Source organism: Eptesicus fuscus, chromosome 13 (assembly GCF_027574615.1).
Source record: "Eptesicus fuscus isolate TK198812 chromosome 13, DD_ASM_mEF_20220401, whole genome shotgun sequence".
NCBI lineage: Eukaryota > Metazoa > Chordata > Mammalia > Chiroptera > Vespertilionidae > Eptesicus > Eptesicus fuscus.
In genome coordinates, this window is record NC_072485.1 from 46,466,184 (window position 1) to 46,488,476 (window position 22,293).

General features: G+C 55.4%; 1 protein-coding gene across 1 annotated transcript in view; it reads right to left on the reverse strand.

Moving 5' to 3' along the window:
- Positions 1 to 2,526: 2,526 nt before the first annotated feature.
- The window catches only part of LMO1 (LIM domain only 1), a 31,624-nt gene continuing 11,857 nt past the window's right edge, over positions 2,527 to 22,293 (reverse strand). The window contains exons 2-4 of the mRNA XM_008151064.3: positions 7,382 to 7,595; positions 4,413 to 4,538; positions 2,527 to 2,823 (exon numbers count right to left, since the gene is read on the reverse strand). Coding sequence (XP_008149286.2) covers positions 2,718 to 2,823; positions 4,413 to 4,538; positions 7,382 to 7,595 — 446 coding nt within the window. The 3' untranslated portion in view covers positions 2,527 to 2,717. The remainder of the gene's footprint in view (positions 2,824 to 4,412; positions 4,539 to 7,381; positions 7,596 to 22,293) is intronic.

Sequence of the window (22,293 nt, forward strand, 5' to 3'; positions counted from 1 at the left end):
GACTTCCTGGATGAAGGCTCTTCTACTTAGGGCCTCAGGATGGTGAGCCCAGCGCTTCACAGTGTAGACCTCAGCCTCCCGACTGCCCTGGCAAACAGACCTTCCGTTTCCTGGATGAGGACGGTGAAACGGCAATGCGTGGGCCCATGGTGCCGGACCTGGCCTGTCCCGGCCAGGCTGAGCGGGGAAGCCCCGTGGCGAGGTCTGGGGTGGAGAGTGGGGCTGGGGTCCTTTTCAAAGGCCAGCTCTGCTCTTGGGGGCTTTCAAAGCCTGGCTGCCTGACTTGGAGTCTCTCTCATTGTGAGTGAATTAATTGTTGTGCAACCTAGAGTGGTGAGACAAGTTAATTACATAATTACTACAAAATGACATGTTATTTCATGGCTGCAATATGGTAACTCTGTTGGAAACGATTGTAATTGCCCAGAAACTGCATTCGAGTGGCTCCGTTATCTCTCGATAACCATGTAATTAACTTGTGTTACAACTTTATCTGCAGCAAACTCTGAAGTTAGTAGTTGGGAACCTTGGGGTGGGCCCGGCCACCTGAGACGTAAGGGCCCGGGGAGGGTCTGGCGTTGGGGGCTCTACTACGATCCAGGAAGAGAACTTGCCTTTTCATGTCGAGCAAGAAAAAGCCCCTATTTAGGACTCCAGCCCTCAGACTCATCCACCATCTCCTCCAGATCGCTCCCCAGTTTCACCAGCCTCACGGCACCTAATAGCCACAGCAGCCAGGCTGCCTGGCTCTCTGCCTCTCACACATGGATGCAGTTCCTTCACAGGAGGGGGGAGCCCCCAAAGTTGAAAACTCCTACCCCAAGATCTTTGGCCCTAGCAATCTCTTCCCGTGGAGTAGGCCACAGGCCACAAAACTACAACTTAGAGACCTAGCCCCGTGGTCGGCAAACCGCGGCTCTCGAGCCACATGCGGCTCTTTGGCCCCTTGAGTGTGGCTCTTCCACAAAATACCACGGCCTGGGTGAGTCTGTTTTGAAGAAGTGGCGTTAGAAGAAGTTTAAGTTTAAAAAATTTGGCTCTCAAAAGAAATTTCAATCGTTGTACTGTTGATATTTGGCTCTGTTGACTAATGAGTTTGCTGACCACTGGTCTAGCCCATCAGAGCCTGGAGAGCAGCCTGAAGTCAGGGTGACAGGAGGCCCAGGCCCGCCCACCCCAGCCGCCGGTTCCCTGCCCGGGGTCAGGCAGTTGAAGCAGCGGGCTGGCTCCGTCAGCCCTGGGCTCTGTTCTGTGACCAGGATAAAAACAATCTCTTGGAAAGGATAGCAAGTGGCCTGATGGTGGGGGGAGCCTGTCCATATAGCCTTCCCTGTCAGGTTGGACCCCAGAAGCCTCCCCGCCCCCCGCCTTAAATACTGTTCTGGGATACCTTTTCAGTTCTAGGCTCTGTGCTGGGTGCTGTGGCTGCAGCCAAGACAAGACAGCATGCCTGTTGCCCTGGGTGAGCCTGGCTCAGCAGGTGGACAGAAAACACCCTGGGTGTCTGCCTGCCAGGCTATCGTCTGGCCTGAGTTCAGTGCCTGCCAGCTTGCCAGTTTGTCCCGGCCTATCTCCGTCTACACCCCCACCTTTTGTGTGTCCCTCTCTCCTGCCTGCCAGCACATGTACCGGACTGGGTGTCCGCTGGCTGATCCATCCCTGACTCTCCGGAGTCGTCACCAGTGGTCCTGTGTGCACTGGAGGGAACTGGCCTGTCCCAGGTCCCCCTGCGGTGTTCATCCTCACCGCGACGCGCTCTGTTTGTTTTCCCGGCTTTCTCTCTCCTCTTCAAGGGCATGGACTGTGTCCGATTCATGATTCATCCTCGGGTCTGGTGCTTAAGGCGCGGGGCTGAGACAGTGGATTAAGGTTTGCCGACTGAGTGAACGAGAGCCTCCAGCTGCGTGGGCTGCATTACAGGGGAGCAGGATTGTTCTCAGTCACCCAGAAAAGCGGGGGGCTGGGCCCCAAGTCAGGCCCAGCTGCAGGGAGGAGACAGCAAACGCTGCCCATCACTCTGAAAGCAAAGAGGGGCTTCAGGGTGGTACTCCCATGGTAGGGGGCTCCGGATTGGGGTCCTACCATGGAGGAGGTCAGCGCTAGGCTGCTCTCTGGGCAGAGAGAGGGGAGGTCTCAGTGGATCGATATAACAGAGGAACCCAGGGAAGAAAGGGTTTCATCTTACCCCTCTTCATCTTGGGGGTCTGCTCAGAATCAGGGTACTCTGCCAGGGGAAGGGGGCACCCCAGTTCCCACCTCTGGGGTGCTTGGGGTTGCCTCCTCCCTCCAGCTTCTTCCTACTAAAACCCACCTGGAGAACCCAATGCCCTGCTCCATGTCCCTCCACCCCCAAGAGCCCAGGGGAAGCCCCCCCCCTTCCCAACTCTCAAGCAGCAGGGAGGGGGCCCAGGTCTGTGTCAGTCATGTGATCAATGCAGAGTAACCTCCCCGGAAACATTCATAAGTTTAATCCACGCCAGTAATAAAATCGCATTACATTTCTCATAAAATAAATGTTCCCATTTATATACAGAAGACAGACTGTACAGGCCCAGCCTGGCCCCAGGAGGGGTCACACACAGACGGGCAACGGCGGAGGGAGGGCCGTCCTTCCCGTGGAGGATGGAGGAGTTCTAACCGGTGGGAGAGCGGTTGGCCAGCCGGGCAGTGGGCAGGCGGGCAGACGGGCAGATGGGCCGGAGGCCAGGCGCTGGGCATTACTGAACCTGTGAGTCAAAGGTGCCATTGAGCTGCCCCTCCTCATAGTCCATCTGACACAAGATCATGTTGTTCTTCAGGAAGAATTTGTCGCCCACACAAAATCTGGAAAAAATCCAAGCAGGAGAGAGAGGTCATGGAGGGGTCCCAGAGGGTGGTGGGGGCCCCCAGACAGAACTCAGGAGGGCTCTAGCCCCATAGAACCCAGCTTGGCTGGAGGTGGACCATGGGACAGGAGGTCCTGGGGGGCTTGCTTCTTGAACTTTCCAGAGGGCACACCCAAAAGTCCCTGGGTTAGCCCAGCCCTCTGCCAGGCCCTGGGGTGTGAGACAGGCAGACAAGCCTGGGCCACAGGCCTTCCAGTCAGATCCCCCATGGAGGGCTGGGTGAGGGGGAAGGGATAGGAATAAGCTACCCCTGTCCCAGAGAGGGAGAAAGAGAGAGAACAAAGAAACAGGAAAAGACCCAGAGAAGACAGAGGTCGAGATGGAAAGGAAAAGGGGTAAAATGGTTGATTTTCCCGCCCCTCTGTCCCCTCCCCAATTTGAGAGGATGGTCAGTGAAAGGCACTTTCTCTAAACAGAACCTGTGGGTTTCCTGGAGCATCTTTCCAGGAGGAGGTGACCCTGTTCCACCATCTCCCCCTACCAAGGAAGGCTCTGCTGTTCCCTCTCTTCATACAGTCTTCCTTAAGCACTGGAGGATTCAGCCCTTCCCTCAAAGATGTCCCCAAGGTGGCTGAGCCGTGAGTGGGACCCCAGGGTCCCAGCAGATCCCAGTCTAACCACCAGGTGGCGCTGCAATGTCACCGAGCCCTCCTAGCAGCGGTCCGGCAGAGCCCCAGCCAGGCCAGTGTTCCCTACAGGTCCCTCAGAACCTAGTCCTCTGGGAATACCGTATACGCTCCTTCCTGTCCTGGGGCTCCCGAGAAAAGGGCCTCCTTCAGAGCCCCCCATCCAGGAGGGCTCTCGCCCCATAGGTCCGTGAGGTCCCCCACAGGGCTGGGGCCAAAGGCCCAGAAAGGAGGCTGGGCTGGAACCAGAATCACAGAAGAGGGGTCCACAAGGAGGGGGACTGTTCCCTGAAGGGATTTCGCCCTCCAGGCCTGGCAGCCCCTTCTCACTAGAACATACATGCACATGGCACACACTAAAGGCACAGGGCATGTGTACAGAACCCTTGTACATGCACATTTAAAACGGGTCTTTTCTCTGCACATGCCTACTCATCACGCACAGAGTACACACATGCCCCCATTTGTATATGGACACCTAGAAACACATGCATATGCCCACGCGGACATGGATATTTAAAACCACACATGCACATGACACACTGTGCATACACAGTAAGCCCACACATGCTCCCATCCACTACATTCACACAGAAAGAACAAAGAAACAGGAAAAGACCCAGAGAGGACAGAGGTAGAGATGGAAAGGAGAAAGGGGTAAAATGAAATATGCCCACACGCATGCACACACAGTGTGGGAACACACACATGTGACTACAGGGCTTAGGCATATATAAAGCACACATATGTACACGCATACTCAGGACAGCATGCACATGCAGCCACATGCACACACGGGACCCACATCTGCATGCAGGCCTCCACAGCTTCTGGTCCGTTCCGGCAGGAGTCACCTGGGGTCTAGCGAGTGTGTTGGGTTTTCTACCCGTCTAGCACTCACCTCTGGTTGCAGAGCTGGCAGGCGAAGCAGTCGAGGTGATACACATTGTCCCGGGCCCGCATCACCATCTCGAAGGCTGGGATCAGCTTGCTGCAGGCAGCGCAGTTTCCCGTGGTGCCGAACAGCCTGCAGAGGGAAGGGTGCAGATGCTCAGGAGCCAGCCAGGGAGCTCGGGAGAGGGTGGCAGGCGGGTTGCCTCCACCCACGGCCCCACCTGTCTCCCTAACTTTTACTAACAGATCAGGTTTCTGAGAAATTGGCACATCAACTGAGGGATGGAGGTATAGGGGCTCATCCCTGGGCTGGGCGGGCAAGGCCTCCTCCCAGGTTCCCACTGGGGTCCCTCAAGCCCCTGGTATCACCAGAATACTGGGCTGGACCCCGAACAGGACTTTAGATTCACACAAGCCAGGAATTAGAAGTAGTTGGCCAAGCACAGGCTGTGTGTCCCTCAGGCAGGACACCCAGTCTCTCTGAGCCTCATTTATTTCAACTGTAAGATAGGGACTGAAATACAACCTTCACAGACTTGTTGTGAAAACTTTTGCAAATGCTCAGTTGCAACTCATGTAGTGAACACCTATATAGTGTTTACTATGTACCAGGCATTGGTCTAAGGCAGTGGTTCTCAACCTTTCTAATGCCGCCACACTTTAATACAGTTCCTCATGTTGTGGTGACCCCCAACCATAAAATTACTTTCGTTGCTACTTCATAACTGTAATTTTGCTACTGTTAATGAATCGTAATGTAAATATCTGTGTTTTCCGATGGTCTTAGGCTCTACAGCAGCTTGAGAACCGCTAGCAGGGTCGCCTAAGACCATCGGAAAACACAGATATTTACATTACGATTCATTAACAGCAAAATTACAGTTATGAAGTAGCAACGAAAATAATTTTATGGTTGGGGGTCACCACAACATGAGGAACTGTATTAAAGGGTCGCGGCATGAGGAAGGTTGAGGACCCCTGGCTAAGGGCTTTACAAAGATCAACTCATTTAACCTTGACAGCAACCCTACGAGGTCTTTTTCAGCTACCAACTCAACTATGCGACTTGCCTAAGTCCCTTTTCCTTTCCCTGGACCTCAGTTCATCCCTCTTTAAAAGGGGATGACGGGCTAGATGATCCTGTTCGGAGATGTTTCTACAACAGGACTGACGTCAAAAGGAAGCTCTAAGGACCTGTGGCACGATGCCACTTTGAGGCAGACACCCCTTCTCGTAGCTGCTGCCTGCAAAGCTCCAGGGACAGGGAGTTCGACTACCCCATGCAGGCTAATCCTTAGCTGGATGTTTCCAGGGCCTGAGCCAGCCAGGCTTCTCTCAGCTTCTGTCCTGCACACTGGCACAGAAAGACCCGAGTGAGGCAAGGGGCTGAGAGGCAGGCGGGAGGCCCCTCTAATCCCTGATTTGTCCAGCTCAAGCTCAGGCGTCTGCAGACGAGCTTGGCTCCATTATTCATCAGTCCGAGCTGCGTGGTGGCTCAGATTAAGGCAGACAAAGGCTGGGCCACCGCATCTGCCTGCCAAGAGGGGCCATTCTTGCTACCCGTCCAATAAGCAGGCTGCAGAGGGGGCAGGCTCTAGAGAGCCATTTTTCCGGGGCTGAAAAGCTCAAGGAAGCCCCACCCCCATCCTGGCCCACTGGCCTACCTGGCCCCAAAGTCATTCCTTGGCCTCTGCCAGCGCCCGGGAAAACACCTTCAGGCTCCAGGAGCTGGCAGGGCCCAGAACGCTTGTGGGTGCTTCAGCTCTCTGACAAGCCCAGCCTGCCCTGTGGTCCATCCCCTCCAGGTCCTGCGGACTCATCGGATGGTCTGTCATCGCCTCTCAACCAGGTGATGTCCTAAACCTCCAGAGTTGGACACCGTTTCCAGGTCATTGGTGGAGGGGGGGGGGGGGTGAGTCCCAGGAGCATCCCTTCCTTAACCTCTCCTCCCGGCCTCAGCCTCTCTCTTCCAGCCCTGCCAGGAACACTGAGTCCCGGGTCCCGGTTTATTGCATCACTTAAAAAACAAACAGACTCCTGCAAAAGGCAGAAGTAAAAGGGAAGGTACAAGCAGGTAAATCTTAGGCTCTCTGGGGAAGCAGGGGAGCCTCCGCTGATAAGCCCACCCCATACCTCGTCCACACCTGAGCAGAGGGCGCCCCAAGAATCCCTTGCCCTGACCTATTAATTAATGAGATGGGCCTTTCTTCCCCACAAGGCCCAGCCACCACCCAGAACCTGTGAGAGAGCCAAATGCAGATGCTGGGTCTCAGCCAAGGCCCTTTCTCCATGGCCTCCTTCCAGCCCTGCTGATGTCATAGATGGCCTAAGGGAGGGTTAATTGGGGGAGCCAGTCCTGGGGAACAGGATCCAGGCTGTCGGGGAGGGGGGGTTAGAGCTCTGATGAATGCAAAGCGGGAAGTTATTCTTTTCACCACAGAGGGGTAGACTGAGGCTCGGAGCTAGTTCAAACCCAGGTCTTTCAGCAGCAGTCCTTCTCCCAGGGCCTAGCTGTCTGCTAGGCTCCACGGGCAGCCGGGCGTCTAATCCCAGGGCCCTTTTAGAAAGGTGGGGAGAGCTGGGCCCTGGGGAGAGGTGGGAAGGAGGGCCCAGGGCTGTCAGAGCTTTCCCACCTGCTCCTGGGAGCCCCTTGAGGCATCCCCTCCCAGATCCAGGGACGGGGTGTAGGGGGGTCAGAAGCACCTGACAAAGGCAGGGCAGGGACAGGTTGGTGCCCATGGGAAGCTCAGTTCAGGTGCCCGTGGTTACAGCTGCCTGCCTGGAACCTGTGCTGGCCCCTGAGCCCCAGGCGTTAAAGGCGTGGCCCTGCCACGGGGGCTCCACGGGCATGTGAGGGAGCAGGGCAGGGGCGGGACAGCCCGGGATGAGCACACACTCAGGCTGTGCACTCTGGGAACTGGGCCCACAGCCAGGGGCTCTCTGAGCAGAAGGGCCAAGCGGTGGGAGGCGGCCCACCTCAGGTAGTCTCGGCGGCACAGGATGAGGTTGGCCTTGGTGTAGAGGGTGGAGCCCACCTCTCCCAGGCGGCAGTCGCAGCAGGCGCACTTGAGGCAGTCCTCGTGCCAGTACTTGTCCAGGGCCTTCAACAGGTAGCGGTCCTTGATCTTGCGGTTGCAGCCAGCGCAGCCCTTCTGCTTCCCTTTGGGCTGGACGGACAGCATCGGCACGCCTGCGGACGGACGGACAAGAGACAGATGGACACGGGTGGGCCCCGCGGCTCTGTGCCCTCTGGGAATGGGAGCCCGCTGCTTCTCTCTGCGGTGCCCCTCCAGGATGGGGTTCCCAGGAGCCCTCGCTTTCTCCCCAGCAACCTCCTCCCTGGCCTCGGGTCCTGTCCTTTGGGCCGCGTGGCACAGTCTGTTCCCCTCCCCTGTGAAGGTCTGTCCAGAAGCTCCAGGCAGCACTGGGGAGCCCATGTCTGCTCGCCGCAGGGCACACACATGGCCCAAGGCCTGGCCCCTGAGTGGTTCCGCCCCATGCAACCGCTGCCCCCTCTGCAGCCTGATCTACAGGAGGTCGAAGCCGCCCCCCGCCCCCCGCCTCATGCAGCCACCATCCCATTGGCTCTTCCTGTAACCCCAAGGATGAAGCCTCATGAAGAGCATGGGGTCCACTAGAGCTCCCAGTTCTTCCTGCCATCTCAAGACTTCCTCACACGGCTTGTGCGTCTACCCGTTTTAACCCCCAAAGCCGGGCTACAGCCTCTTGGGCTTATTCATGCAGAACCACGGAGGCATCAACAATGTAAGATGCCCTGTGACCGTCCCGGGAGGGAGCAGGACCCTGGAGCTCACGCAGGTGTGTGCAGAAGGCTCTCCTCGGCAATGCTCGCAGTTAGTCAGACTTCCTCCCTGCCCTGGCCCGAGGGAGGGGAGGCTCCCAGCCTCCGGATCCCTGCTCTTCCCACCAGGATAAGAATCTTGGAACCACTGGCCCCCTCCCAGGGCCCACGGAGCTTCTCAAAGTACAAGAAAATGCCGAGTACAAGGGGCTGGGAACTAAGCCTGGCATTCACCAGAGGAAGGTGATGCACAGCAGGCAGGTGTGTGCATCCCTCACACCCCATGCACACGGGCACAAGGAGTGAGCACAGGGAGGAACCGCTGAGGAGGAGATGGGGACACATGTCAGGTGTCATCCGGGAGCTTGGGCATCCACGTGGAGCCCTGAGGCTTGAGTGTGGTGCAGACCAGGCTTGGTGGGGAGAGCAGGGAGTCTCAGAGCTCCCAACGGGGGGGGGGGGGGGGAGTGGAGGTGCCTGTGAGCACTCATGAAGGTGGTGGGGAATGGGGTGTTCCCTCCCTGACCAGGCTCAGGTGGATGGAGGGGTTGACTCTGGAGAGAACAGCCCCCCCTTTCCTGCCTCCCTGGCTCTCCAACCAGCTCCTGCACTCTGCCCTCTGCTCTTGGCCCCATTCTCGCCCTGCACTCTCCAGGGCTCTGGGTTCAAATCCTAACACCTGGCACCCCCCTCTCCCCCCGCCCCCACACACACACGCCCACTACCCCCAGTCCATTGTCTGAGCTGCTTCCTTGGTGTGACACTTCCTCAGGCTTCAGAGGAGAACCACAGCCTCCAAGGGGCCTCAGTCTCAAACCCACAGGTAGGAGGTCAGATGGGCCTTCGGAGTGCTTCTGAGCCAACGGTCTCCTTCTATAGAAGAGGACACTGAGGCTCAGGCAGCCCAAGGGGCTAGTGCAGGGCACCAATTAAGCTGGTGCGGGGGACCCTTCCCTCCTCCTGTGCTTTCTCAGCCTCACTGCCTCCTCAGACTCCTTCCTGAGAGGGGGTGGCCCTTGGGCTGAGGGGCCGCAGGCCAGGTGAGGGCAGGGAGGGGGTGTCACAGGCTGCCGTGGGCTCTCTCCTCCCGCCCTCCTCCAGTCCCCGCAGGGCAGGGCTGTCTGTTGCTGGGAAGTTTGCTGCCTGATTGCCTTAGTGCAGCTCTAAAGGTTAATTCGTCTGAGAGAGTGATGGGGCTCAGGACGACTCTGTCCCCGGCCTGCCTGTGTCTCTTCTGAGAGGGTTCAGCCCGGTCACAGCTCTGAGGAGCCCTGGAGGCCAGCTGGGGACCAGGCACCCCTGAGAACTAAGGCGGGCCTGAAGGGCTTCTTTCAAGACCTGGCCTACGGAAGGAACCAGGTGTGGCCACGTGGGGGAGGGGTTAAGATGTGGGAAGGTTCGGGGGGTCTCTGGGTGGGATGATTTTTCTCCAGGGCTTGTAGAGGGAGCGCCCAGCCAGCATAGCCACCGATTTGGAAAATCTCAGGCCAGGCCTCCAGGATAGACGCGAAGGCTGATTTCCCCTTGCTTACCTGACCCCCTCCCCAGCAGCCAGAGCTCTTCAGCTGTGCTCTCACTGGTGAGGGGTAGGAGTGGGTGAGGCCTGGTCTATCCATCCATCTCAGGGGATGCACCTGGCTAAGTTACACCCCAACATGATGGGGGATCTCAGCACTAGGAGCATCTGCCCTCTCCATCTTCCTCTGGCTTGGATCCTGGACAGAATGCCTGGCCACCGAGCCGCAGGGCTATGAACTAGAGCACTAGCCAGCAATTCCTTCACCGGTGCAGGCTGGTACCTAGCGGACCCAGGGAGGCCAGGAGAAACAAGCTTTCCCCAGGTCCCCCACCTCCTACCTGTGCCCAGGCTGGGCCTGGCACACGGCAGGTTCTTGGTAAGGCTTGGGCACCCTGCTCTAGGGTGCTGAACTCTGCTTCCTGGGCCCTGAAGTCTTAAGAAGCCGTGTGGTTTCTGCCAGAAGTCCACTGAGACAGAACACCAGGGCCAGCCTGGTGGCGGAGGTCTCAGAACATCTGGGGACCTTGAACTTTCTCTGCCTGGAAAGGCTGAGGTCCTGGGAGAAGTCTGACTGGTCCCTCCCTTCTTTATGGAGCACCCACACTGTGCTTTCTCTCGCTGGGTTAGTCCGAAAGACTTGAAAACACTCCTGGAAAGGTAAGGAGGCTCTGAGGGGGCAACTATGGGTCCCTGCTCCCTAGAGGGTCCAGGCTCTCCCTGGGCACCCTGCCTCCCCAGCCCCCACCCAGCCTGCCAGCCGGCCCTGCAGACACCTCTCCCCCCTCCCTCCCCTGCCTGGCTCTGGGAGCTGAGCCTCGGGCCATGCACTTTCCATTAAGGAGATAGCATCCCTTTGCTGAAGTCCATTTGGGATCCATTTTAGTGTTATCTAAAAATCAAATCTACATGGTAATCCTTTTAATGTACTCCTGACTTTAGAAAAAAACAGGTTTGCGCTCCTTCAGGAAAGGTTTTAAAGCATTACCCAGTAATTACTACTCACCCATGAAAACACTGATCTTTTACAATGGGTGATGAGTGTGCCTGCCCGCACACGCCCACACACGCTCAGACACACGCAGGGGACCTGGCCAAACAAACCAGTTCACTCAGCCCCTGTTCTCCCCTCAGATCTCAGGGTGTGGAGGGGACATCTGTGGGGAGATTGGCCAAACCCTTACCCTGTCTCTACCCTGGGCAGGCTGACGGGGGAAGGAGGCAGCTTCCCAGTCTGACTCATCCAGCTGCCAGACACTTACCCTCAGCTCTTTAATCTGGGAAAAAGCCAGACAGTCCAGGTGATCGGAGGGACTGCCAGAGGTCATTCAGCTCTTCCTCCCCCTCCCTCCAACCAGAAGAGCAGCCCTCCTCTTCGCATGAACTCCCCAGGTGGTCTGCCAGCCAGCCCAAGTCTGCAGCAATCCTGCCCACCAATCCCAGGCCAGCTGCCTTTCAGATCCGGCAGGTGGACTTCTCCAAACTGCCAAGCCCCTTGGCTCCCGATCCCACCAATGCCTCCAGCTTGGAGAGGAGGCTGAGCCTGGCTGTGGAGCACTCCTGCCCCCTCCTAGTGAGCTCCTCCAAGGCCCGTCCTCCTGTCCAGAATGCCCACCCGACCCAGCCCTAGGTCACTCCGGGCCTGCCCTGTGGCTCCCCGGCCTGCAGCCATTGTGGCCACCACCTGGCATTTGCGGCCCCTTCCACAGCCCAGCATGTCCTGAGGGGCACTGTTGGATCTGTTCCCCGCAGAATCCTGGATTAGCACCCGCTCCATCCTGCAAATGGATCTGGTTTGCTTCCGTCCCGGGGCCCTTACTCTGCCACTGCTCCAGGAAGAAAGGCCTTGCCTGCCCACCCCACTCTGCCCCAAAGGGCAGAGTCAACCGAGGGGTGGAGGCAAAGAGCACAGGCCTTGAATTCCGAGTCTACTTTCCAGTCTGGGACCTGTCCTAAGCAGCTGGAAGGCCTGGAGCAAATCCCGTCACCTCCCTGACTTGCACCTGTGAAACGGGGACAATAGTCTCTTTCCACGCAGACTGTGGTGAGGGTAGAATAAGGTTGCGCACAGAGCCCGGCATTCAGAGGGGACGAACAGGAACCAACACGCACTCCAGGCCGACCGCCTTCCCCGCTCTGCCACTCAGTTTCTTTTCTCTACAACTTTTTGTCTTGATAGAATCGCAAACTTTCAGAAATGTTGCAAGAATAGAAAGAACTCCTGTATATCCTTCACCCAGATTCCCTAAATACGAACATCTTTACCATATTTATATTCTATCTACCTACCTATCTGTTATATTTTTCCTGACTCATTTGAGTTGTTTTAGAGATGAAGCCCCTATACCCTTTAACACTTTGGTCTTATTTCCTAACAGCAAGGGCATTCTCCCCCCATGTGCATAGTACGGTTATCAAAACCAGGACATTACCATTGACATAATACTACTATCTAATCTATAGATCGCATTCCGATTTCACCAATGATTCCAAATAATGTCTTTTATGGTAATAAAATTCTGAATCATGCATCACATTCAGTTGTCAAGTTTAGTCTACTTAAATCTGGAAGAATTCCTAAGCCTTTGTGCTTCCAGACACTGACATTTTTGGAATACAGACTAGCTTTTTATGGAACATCTTTCAACTTGGGTTTATCTGACATCTTTGACTGTATGACTTTCACTCCTCTGTGCCTCGGCTTTCTTTGTTATAAAATGAGCGTGAAAATAGTACTCACAGCGTTACCATGAGGAATAAAGGAGTTAATGTGTGTTCAGGACTAACTGGACCTGGGAGTCGGAAGTTAGCTCTGCTGAGGGTCACCCCACCCCATTCGGCCCATGGGGAAGGATGACCTGTCACAGCTCCATCTCAGATCCCCCAAATAGTGATGGGCACTTATTCTGAGGAGACTAATCTGGGATGAACGGGCCACTGTGGTAAGAGTCACACAGGTACTGACCAGAGTCCAGAATGACCCAGAGGACGTCCAGTGGTCACAGCAAACGTGTGACCACAGAAGGAAGTCAGACCCTCTGATAGGCCATCCCGTGTCCGGCAGGTGGGGCTTGCTGTGACAGCTCAGAGGGTGGCAGTTCGGGGCAGGTCCCTCTGGCTGCTCTGGAGCAAGCCCTGGGGGCACAGGCACGTGTGGCCTTGGTATGTCTCATAATCTCCCCTTGTGCCTCAGTCCCAGTGCCAACCTGTGCCCACACAGCACAACAGAGCTGCCCAGTCCAATTCTGGGGCTTCCCCTTCTCACCATGGGCGCCCTCCCCTCCTCTGGGGCAGGCAGGGAGCTGGGCGGGGCTTTCCCCGGGGTTAAGAGCCGTCTGTGGGGAGAAAACACCAATGGAACAATTAGTGCTCAACTTCTGGGCACTTGGCTCACAACTGCCTGATGAGGTAGGTACCATTATTCTTCTCATTTAACAGCAGGGAAACGGGGGCACGAGTAAGGTTATGAATGAGGTGTCATGGGTGACACAGTTAGTCGGGGACAGAGCGGGGATTTGAACCCTGGCAGTCTGTTTTTGGGGCCGCAGCACTGGACTCACCTGCTCTGCTGCCAGCCTGTGTGTGGCTAACCTCTGAGGTGCTACGGACCCAGGCGGGAGGCACTGCAGAGATTAGGAAACCTGGATGGTACACAGGTGCAGGACACATATGCAAATATACACAGCCACACACAAATACATGTACTGGAATGACACACACATACATTAGGTCCACAAGCGGCGGGACTGTGTCTATGTATTCTCCCCACAACAATTTTATTCTAACCCAGCACAGTGCTAAGTATAGTAGCTGCTCAGTAAGTTGCATGAAAATACACAGGCGTGCATCCAAGCACACACATGCCTGGATGTGCGTGTGAAAACATATGCACACATACGCACAAGCAGTCACATGGACTTTTACTGCCTTTTGAAAAAAGACATTTCCAAAGAATGGGACGTTGCTCAAAATCAAGCTCTGATTTGAACAAAAGGCTTGGTGATCTGTTCTCAAAACCACTTTCCCGGGGAAAGGAAGAGTGCGAGCCCCTAGGTTCCACCCTCATGGACTTATGGGGAGGGCGGAAGCTACCCAGGAAGTCCCACCATCATCATACCCACTTCAGCTGCTGTGTGTGTGTGTGTGTGTGTGTGTGTGTGTGTGCGTGTGTGCGTGCATGCGTGCGTGTGCGCGTGCGTGTGTGGTGAGGTGTCTATGGCCTTCAGGAATCTGGGTCCCCACCACCTGCAAGGTGCTTGTACCCACCTGGGCCCACACCTGGGCCTGGAACTGCAGTGTGGAATCAGAAACGGAGCCAACCTCAGCCCCTCCTTGGCATCAATCCCGTTTAATAAGGAAATTTGAAAGTGTAATCTAATTCTGCAGAATCTCTTTAAATCTCGTTTTCTCAGAAGTAACTTCATTTCGCACGGACACATCCAGCCTTGTGAGAAGGCCTCCATTTCACACCAGTTTTATCTCCACAATTTCTCGTCTCACTGCACTCCTATCCCAGGGCCTTGCCACGCGGCAGGCGAGGCCTGAACTAATAGCATTTCCTACTCATTTGGAATCAAAAGCCAACGAGAACAACTGTTGAAATGCACGGCTACAGCCACCTAGAGCACGCTCATTACCGCCCTCATTTGCAGGCAGCGTGCCTACTGGGTTAGTGAGGGAGAGGAGCAGGGTCCTGTGGCCTCCGACTCCCCGCTGGGGCCAGAGAGGGAGGCTGAGGCTTGGCTCACGGGGTGCGGTCAGCTCAGTGGAGGAACTGGCCTCTCTCACGCTGGGGCTGCCCCTAAAGGGGGTGTGAGAGTAGTAGAGGCTAAGACTCTGGGCCCTGCAGACAGATGACCTCAGCTTTAACTCCATCACTTCCTAGCTCTGCCTCAGTTTACTCATCTGCTAAATGAGGACAGCCTACTGTGAAGGATTACTTTGGGTATTAAATTAGATTAATAGACATGAAGTACCTATAACAGTGCTTAGCTTTACCAAATCAGCTAAGAAAACGTATGTGTATCTCATGACCCAACAATTCTATTCCTGGCCATATGCCCAACAGAAAGGAGACCTTATGTCCACCAAAGGAGATATATACAAGGATGTTCACAGCCATTTACTTCATAATAACTCGCAACTGAAAACAGCACAAATGCCCACCGACAGTAAAATGGACAATAAATTATGGTATGTTCATACAATAAAAGAGTCCACAGCAGTGAAAAGGGACAGATCACTGACACACAGAGCAATATGGGTGAATCAGACAGCAGAATGCTGAATGAAAGAAGTCAGACACAAAAAGGCACTTATCGTATAATTCTATTTATATGTAGTTCCCCAACAGGCAAAACGATCTGTGACAGATGTCAGAATAACGGGTGTACTATCACCTGGCAGGAGGTGTGGGGAAGCCGGCGGAGGTACTAGAAATGCCCTCTGTCTTGATCTGGGTGGTGTTTAAAATGGATGTATACACATGTAGACACTCACTGGAATGAACATTTGAGACTTGTGCAATTTACTGCTTATATTTCACATCTCATTTTTTTTTTAAAAAAAAAGAACTAAGAGGAGCCTTCTCAGTCAGGACTTTGTATGCCTCTTCAGGAAACCCACCTTTCCCTCAGCACTTGCTGCATCTGTCATCTCGCTGAATCCTCATTTTAACTCCCAGGTACTAAATGATTATCCCCATTCAACAGGTGAGGAAACAAAGGCCCAGGAAGGTTCAGGCCCTTCCCCAGGCCACACAGCTGGGAGGGTACAGGGCAGGGATTGGAGCCCCAGCGCTCCAGATTCCAGAGCTCAGGTTCTCACCCAGCACACGCCTATGGCCTCCCTGCCCAGCCTGGGTGAGGAAGGCTCCCTGGAGCAGCATCTGGGTGCTCCTGTACAGCCTGGATGCCGGATGATGCTGGGCTGGGTGTGAGGGCATGTGTAGAGGAGGGGCTGGGCTGAGACCAGGGGGAACGATGGCCCATGCGCTGGTGGGTCACAGGTTGTTTCTGCTCATCTGCTGGTCCTTTAGAAGCTGTGGCTGCTGCTGGATCCTAAAAGGGCATCGGGGCAAGGTCAAAGGGAGACATGGACCAGAAACCAAGGACATAGAAGGGACAGGGCCTGGGAAGGGAGCAGGAGGGCTGTGTAGAGGCAGACCCGAGATGTTTGCTTTGTAGCCTTGAGAGGGACGAAGAAGCCTTGAGATGGCACATGGCCTCAAGGGGGAGGGTCCAGCTGTGAGGGGAAAGCTGGGGGCTCTAGACCCAGAGCCATAATAGTGTGGGGAACCCTCAACCAACAGCCGGGGGCTTGTGTGTCAATGAGGAAATGGGAAGGAAGAGGTCCTGGAGAGGAGCTGGCTCAGGTAAGACATTTAAAAGCAGTCCAGCCCCACAGCTGTGGCTCAGTGGCTGAGCATCAATCTATGAACCAGACAGTCACAGTTCAATTCCTGGTCAGGACACATGCCTGGGTTGCAAGCTCAATCCCTGGTGTGTGGTATGCAGGAGGCAGCCGATCAATGATTCTCTCTCATCATTGCTGTTTCTATCTCTCCCTTCCTCTCTGAAATCAGTAAAAATTCTATATAATAAAAGGCTAATATGCAAATCGACAGAAACGGTGGAACGACCAGTCGCTATGACATGCACTGACCACCAGGGGGCAGATGCTCAATGCAGGAGCTGCCCCCTGGTGGTCAGTGTGCTCCCACAGGGGGAGTGCGGCTCAGCCAGAAACCGGCCTCATGGCTGGCAAGTGCAGTGGCGGTGGCGGGAGCCTCTCCCGCCACTGTGGCAGCACTAAGGATGTCCGACTGACGGCTTATTCGGACATCCCCCGAGGGATCCCAGACTGCGAGAGGGCCTAGGCCGGGCTGAGGGACAGCCCCCCCTCCCAAGTGCACAAATTTCGTGCAATGGGCATCTAGTAAATATAAAGGCTGTCCAGCAATGCTTGCCTTCTCTAAAGTGCCCAGTCGCTCCTGGTCTCCACAGTCCACCACCGCAGGGAAGTGTATAGATGTCCCCAAACATCTGCAGCCACTGTAGTTCCATTCAACCACATGCTAATACCCTGTATTAAATACCTACTATGTTCCAGGTGCTTCGTTCTCATTAACTCTCATCCTCACCACTGAGGTCAGGGAAATTATAGAACCTGCCGGAGGGCATAGCTGTGAGGGGCCAAGCGGGCCTTCCGACCCAGGCGACCGGCCCCAGCCCCTTCCCTGCTCTCTATCAGGGCCAGAGGCAGCACCACAGCATATTTTTCCCAAGCCACGGGGACAGTGAACTTCTGCTTGGACCCAATCTTGACCTTGGGAAGAGAAGAAGGCTCTAAGGGCCCCTTGCTGGGATCCATCGGTCAGGGTGGGCTTCCGGTCCGCAAGGCCCCATGGAGGAGCATTCCTGTGCAGGAGCACGAAGCAGCAGGCATTTCCGCAGCGTGTGCTGGTGGAGGCAAACCTTCGTAGGAATGGAGTGTCCTAGAGCCTGAACCCGCAGTGACCTTCCAGTGTGTGTAGACGATGGGGCCGAGGGGCTTCCACACACCTCACTGTGGAGGGAAGCTGGGCCCCACACAGCCCAGTGTCAGGAAACAGCTTGAGGGGACCCAGTGGGGAACTTGCAGGGGCCTGGAGGGCTCCCTGAGAGACACTGGAGCAGGTCCGGCGGGGAGCTGCTCGTGAACCACACACAGTTTCCTGGGCTCCTTGGTGAGGGGAATTTAGAGACGGCAGAATGTGCTGTTTGTCCCTGGGAAGGATGCTTACGTTAACTGCGTAGTCATCCGCAGGGGTGAGTGCAGGCACTGTCTTCCAACTCTCTGGTGGTCTCTGTAAAGTCCCCGATGTATCTCGAAAGCAATAGGCCCAAAATAGGACTCTAGGTCGCCTCTTCCAAACCTGGGCTCTGCACTCTTACCCAGGCTTCCCTCACCATACAGACACCATCATCCACCCAGACGCTCCGGCCAGAATCTCAGGCATCCTCAGACCTCTCGTTATCCTCGCCCCCTTCCCCTGCTGACTCCTTCTCCCCATCCCACCTGCTTCTTTTCATTTCCAGCGCTGCCACCATCTTTCCCCACATTATCAGCATAGCTCCCCACCAGCTTCTCGTGTCTAGGATCTACAATCCGTTCTTCATACAGCAGCTGGAGAAATCTTTCCAAAGTAGGTCATATTACTGCTCCGTTTGAAACGCTTCCATAACTTCCGGTGGCCTAAGAGTTCACACTCTTCACCAAGCCCGTGATGTCCTCATGTGGGTCTGCCCCGGCCTCCCGCTCACACTGCACGCCAGTCACATTCTAGATCTCCCTACTGCCACAGGGCCTTTGCACATGCTGTTTCCCCCTTTACAGAACACCCTTCTGCCTCTTCATGTGGCTGGCTCCTTCTCATCTTTGGCTTTCAGCTTAACTGCCATCTCCTCAGAAAGGCCTTCCTTGACCTCCTTATTTAAATGACTCCCTCGTCATTTCCTTTTGAGTTTTTATCACAATTTGTAATTGTTTTACTTCTCTGTGATTTTACTTTATAAAAAAAAATGATTGGTCTCTCTCATAAGATTGTAAGCCCCAGGAAGGCCTGTTTTGGGGCCCTGCCTGTCCTGTTCACCATTGTGTCCCCCGTGTTGAGCCCCGCAGCTCCCTTTTTAACCATCGGTTCAGTTAATGAATGAAGATACTCAGCTATTACTGGCAAGAGTCTGCTGGCCAGAGTGGGCTGCTGCAGACAGGCAGGCTCCCCAGAGACAGGAGCCTTGATCAGGCTTGCTGCTGACTCGAGCCGCCAGCCCCAAAGCACCTGTAGCTTTATGGCCTAGCAAACAAAGCAATGCCTAGGTCCTGCCTGCCACGATCTGGATTGTTGAGAGGCCCGTCACAGCGCAGTGCAGGGCTCCAGCTGAGAAATGGCACCTCTTGGGCAAATATAAGCTTTCTATCCCTTAGATAAAGGGACAGCAATCCTGCCCTTCAGGCCCTTAGACCCTTGCATGTAACTGCTCCATCCCAACCCTCAGGGACTGGGGGTGGAGCCAGAGCTCAGGCATCTGTGTAACCTCAGCAGCTCAGTCTTTCCCTTTGCGTTGTGGCCTGGGCACCCCCTCCTCCCGACACAGGCCTAACCTCCCCAATCACCCACCTGAGGGTCCTCTTGGCTTGCAGATATGACCACTCTTCCGGTCTAGTCTAAGCGCCGGGGGCCCAGTGGGAGGGAAAAGCCCCTGAAATTTGCCGCAGAAAACCCCAGGCCCAAGCTTTCCTTTCTCTGTAGCCTCCACCAAACCCCGTCCCATCCCGGGCTGCTGGAGCTAGCCCCCAGGGCCCCTGGCAGGATGCTGCTTGGAGCTGCACAGCTGTGGGGACCAGCAGGGAAGTGTCTGGAAGGTACATTCCCCAGACAGCAACTCGGCTGCTCCCTGGGCACCCGCAAAGCCCGAGTCACCCATCTAATGAAACAGGGCTCCCAAGGGGCCTGCAATCTCCGCAGAGAAGGAGGAGGGCACGGACTCTCAGACGAGTCTCAATTTCACAGCATCAGGGACGTGAGCACCAAGGCACTGAACCAGAAAACGAGAGTCTGGCAGGAGCGGCAGACACACCGTGAGCGCCAGGGGATCGGAGATTAGGGCCCTTCAAAATCAATTTTGAATTCAAACTTCTAAATGTGTTCTCCAGACGCAAAGAAGGGACCCTCCAGGCAGCCTGGGCCCAGCCAGCTGCCGGGTCCCGCTTCCTCCCTGACGCAGCCAGGCCCGCCTGCTAGCCACTGGGCTGGATGAGGGAGGGAGGCTCCGGCCCCCGCCCCCGCCCCCGGGAGCTGCAGGGACAGGAGCCCCTCGAGCTCACCTCACAAGGACGCCCTCTGGGGTGCCTGCCTGAGATGCTGTCCTGGGGCTTCCTGGTGAGGCTTTGGGGGCCCCTCCACCCGCCTTTACGGACCTGGATGAGAGGAGCTAAATGCAAGGCCCATGCGGGCCAGATTCCCTTAACCTCCACCTCCAGCCTGGCTGAGGAGGCTCATGGGGCACCAGTGGCTGAAACCATTTGGAATGGGAGCCTTGGACTCAGACAGGCAGAGGTTTGTAGCCTACACCAGCCCTGGGCTCCCAGGGAGAAGATTCTGGTTCAGAAGAGAATTTCCTCTCTGGAAACCTGGTGGGAAGAAGCCTGCCGCGAGTGTCGTAGAATGCAGGCCCTGTGGAGTGAGAGGGAAGCCCCCGAGCAAAGGGAGAGACAGTGGCATCCCGGTGGAGTCAGCGAGGCAGCCAGGCTGCTGGGAAAGCTGGCGGGGCCCCAGGCTGCATTATCGGGGGCAAAGTGTCTGTGGCCAGGGAGCTGACAAGCATGCTGCCTGTCACCTGTCAGACCACGTGTGGAGCACTGCATCCTGTTCGGGGCCCGGCACTGGGCGGCAGACAGGGACACACAGGGCAGCAGGCCCCACGAGGACGCTGAACTTAACAGGCCGCTCCAGCCACGCCTTGGAGGAGGCGCCAGGGCCCGCAGAGGATGCTCCTGGCAGCCCACCTATGGCTCCCGGCTCCCGCCGGGCTCCCTACTCAGCCATACTTGTTCCTCCAAGCCTAGGATCAGCCCAGCACCGAGGCCTTCCTCAATGCTGGGTGCGGAAGCCGGTCCATGGCATGCCTGTCTGACCCCAGTGACCTCATAGCCCCTACTCGCCTGTTTCCCAAACTCAAGACTAACCATCAACCTTAAGCCACACTCCTGAGACATAGACACGAGTGACTGGGCACCCCTCTTCTGCCGAGAGGCAACAGAAGGGGTAGCCGAGGCCACGGGCCTGCAGAGATCTCACAGGGAGGCCCTGCTGGGGTGCGGCGCGCTGGGAGAGGGCTGGAGTCGGTAGACCACTTAAGGGAGAGCAGGCAGTGGGCTGCAGGCTCTGTAAGGAAATTACAACACAGGCCTGGGTAATGCTCCTTTTAGTTACAGCATAAACTGCAGCAATAAAGCGTACCTGGGGAATGTTTAGAGAAAGCACTAATGATTTCTTCCCCAGTGGTTAATAAATTCACTTCCAGATCAATTTGTTCGCGATAGAGCCCGGCGAGCGGAACCCGCGAGGCGGGCACAGCCGAGTGTGTCTTTTTCAGTATAAATGATTTATTACGATGATTAGCGGCACATAAACAATTTAAAATACAACGCTAATTAGTTTGGGGAAAAAGGAGGGGAAAAGCCACACTGCCTCTCTCCCCATTATGTTCTACTTCCCTAAGTGTGTACTTTTTAATTAAATCCAAATGTCACAATAAATTTAAAGTGTTTTATTACCACTCGGGCTAACGAAGGCAGTCATGCAAGCCCCCCTCTCGGGCATCTGTGGGCTGGGCTGGGGTGAGGATGGCGGTACCAGCAGGGTCTGTCCACAAACTCTCCCAGACATGGGTTTTTTTTTGTGTGAGATCTCTGGAAACCCCTCCTGGTTTCTGGCAGCCCCAAGCTGGAGACCTCTGGGACCCCCCACTTTCTCTCCCCTTCCTGGCAGCCCAAGTGACAACTCCTTAATGCCGGCTCTGACCAGCCCAGAAGCCAGGCACGTCTCCTCCGTGGTCCCCCAGGACTCTGCACCCTCTTCGAGCCCTCCTCAGGGGCTCTATCGTCACATACCTAACACCTTCTGCCTGCCCAGCATCAGGCTCGGCATTTCCTATGCATCTTACCGTGTCCTCGTTCCAGTGCTAGGAGTAGTAATTATTGTTTCAATTTTGGGGATGGGAAAATCGAGGCTCAGAGAGGTGGGAACATTTATCTAAAGTCACACAGCTAAAAAGTGGACTTTTGCAACATCCCTATTCCTACCCCCACCATTCTGCCTCAGAGCCCACATCTAACCACGCCCTGGTTTCCCAGCCCCCGGAATGGGGAATAGAACCCAGAGCACAGAGCCTTGCTTTGCCCAGAAACACGTTTGAGGCAAAATTTCAGGCCAGGGACCTTGACCCTGATGAATCTGGGTTCAAGTTCAGGCTCTGCCATTGACCCACAATATAAACTCGGCGAGGTTCGAAGCCTCTCAGAGCTTCAGCTTCCCTGTCAGCAGAGCTGGAGCAATAACACCCAACTCACAGGCGAAAGAACCAAAGCGGCTAGAGCAAGCAGAGTGCCCTGCAATCCGCGACGCGCTGTGTGAGTAGAAATTACTAACAGAAACCCTTGAGGTGAGCAGGGCTCTGTAAGAGCACACGGTGCCCATGTCACTCATGAGAAAATGGAAGCCAGCAAGGAAAAGGACTTATTCAAGATCCACTGAACCTTAGGAGCCAGGGGACCAGGTTGCAGGCAACCTCCCTTCCAAAAGCTCCGACAGCCAAGAATGATCTTTCTCCTAAACACTCTTTGCACTGTTTATTTGAAATTAAAAACAAATACCCCTAAATGTAGAGTTACCGTATGACCCAGCAATTCCACTCCTAAATACATGCCCAAGAAAAATGGAAACAGATGTTCACACTGAAACTTGCAGATGAATGCTCATAGTAGCAGCATTATTCACAATAGCTAAAAATAGAGCAACTCAAAACG